This window comes from Etheostoma cragini, chromosome 13, assembly GCF_013103735.1.
Source record: "Etheostoma cragini isolate CJK2018 chromosome 13, CSU_Ecrag_1.0, whole genome shotgun sequence".
NCBI lineage: Eukaryota > Metazoa > Chordata > Actinopteri > Perciformes > Percidae > Etheostoma > Etheostoma cragini.
Window position 1 is genome coordinate 6,989,806 of NC_048419.1, and position 997 is coordinate 6,990,802.

The window sequence follows — 997 nt, forward strand, 5'->3', positions numbered from 1 at the left end:
ATTTCTCTAACTTGGAGAACACTGCCTGTGAACATAATCCAGGCAGTAACTGCAATTCCTGTTGGCAAAACAAATTGACTGACTTAAACGTAATTTGTAGGAGACAGGGTTGTTTCAGATCTGGTGAAAACATTGAGTGGAATAGGTCGGAATGGATTTAAAGATTTCACTGGTCCCCTTCAGGGCATGGAAAGGTCTGACATCAAGCTATTTCAAGGAGCTGTTAAAATACAATAAAAAAAGAACTACCAAGAATCACAAATGACAATGCTGCATACTTTTACCATTGTTTTTTTTTTGTACTGATAGTGGCCTGTGTCTTTACTGAATTTCTATTATCCATGTCAACAAATACAATAAATATTTTAATTGTCCATTTGTACAAAGTGCTAAGCATTGTTAGTGTCCCATCAAATGATAATGCATGGCAGATCATCCAGGAGATTTTTTTCCCTCGTCTAGACTGTCTAAATGGCAGAGAGGCAGATGAGCAGGCTGAGAGAGGGAGGAGCCAGCGTCTTAAGCACTTTCCTCACTGACTGTATTGAGGAGAGAGATGCGGGGAGGAGAGAGGGAGCCAGTGAACACACAACCAGAGTCTGAACGACTAAGCACGGGAGCCAGCCAGCATGATGCACAAAGTGTGAAGCAGGGAGAAAAAGAGAGACGAGAAGGAGAAACAAGGAGACTCAGTAAGACCGAGTGAAGAGCAGCTGAGGGAGGAAGCTACACTGTTTCAACTCCACACACTCTTTGTATCCCAATTGTTAATTTTGCCTCAGCATTGGGCAACAAGAAGACATCTATCCACTCGCCTGTAACAATGCTTTTCTGGCTGCTGCTACTGCTTCTTCTCTACTGCTTTGCCGGCACGGGTGAGTGAAAAAGGTTTTTCTTTTCCCCAGTCACTGTCTGCAAGTTTGGATGCAGTTTGAAGCCACTCTCTATGCTGGAGCACAGAGCAGCAGAGTCCCTCTCCTGTGGGTTGTGATGTATA

At 43.6% G+C, this 997-nt stretch overlaps 1 protein-coding gene across 1 annotated transcript in view; it reads left to right on the forward strand.

Annotated features, from left to right (window-relative positions):
- The first annotated feature begins 531 nt into the window (after positions 1-531).
- Positions 532-997, forward strand: part of LOC117955456 (kin of IRRE-like protein 3) — a 198,763-nt gene continuing 198,297 nt past the window's right edge. The window contains exon 1 of the mRNA XM_034889984.1: positions 532-875. Within this exon, the coding sequence (XP_034745875.1) occupies positions 824-875 (52 nt within the window). The 5' untranslated portion in view covers positions 532-823. The remainder of the gene's footprint in view (positions 876-997) is intronic.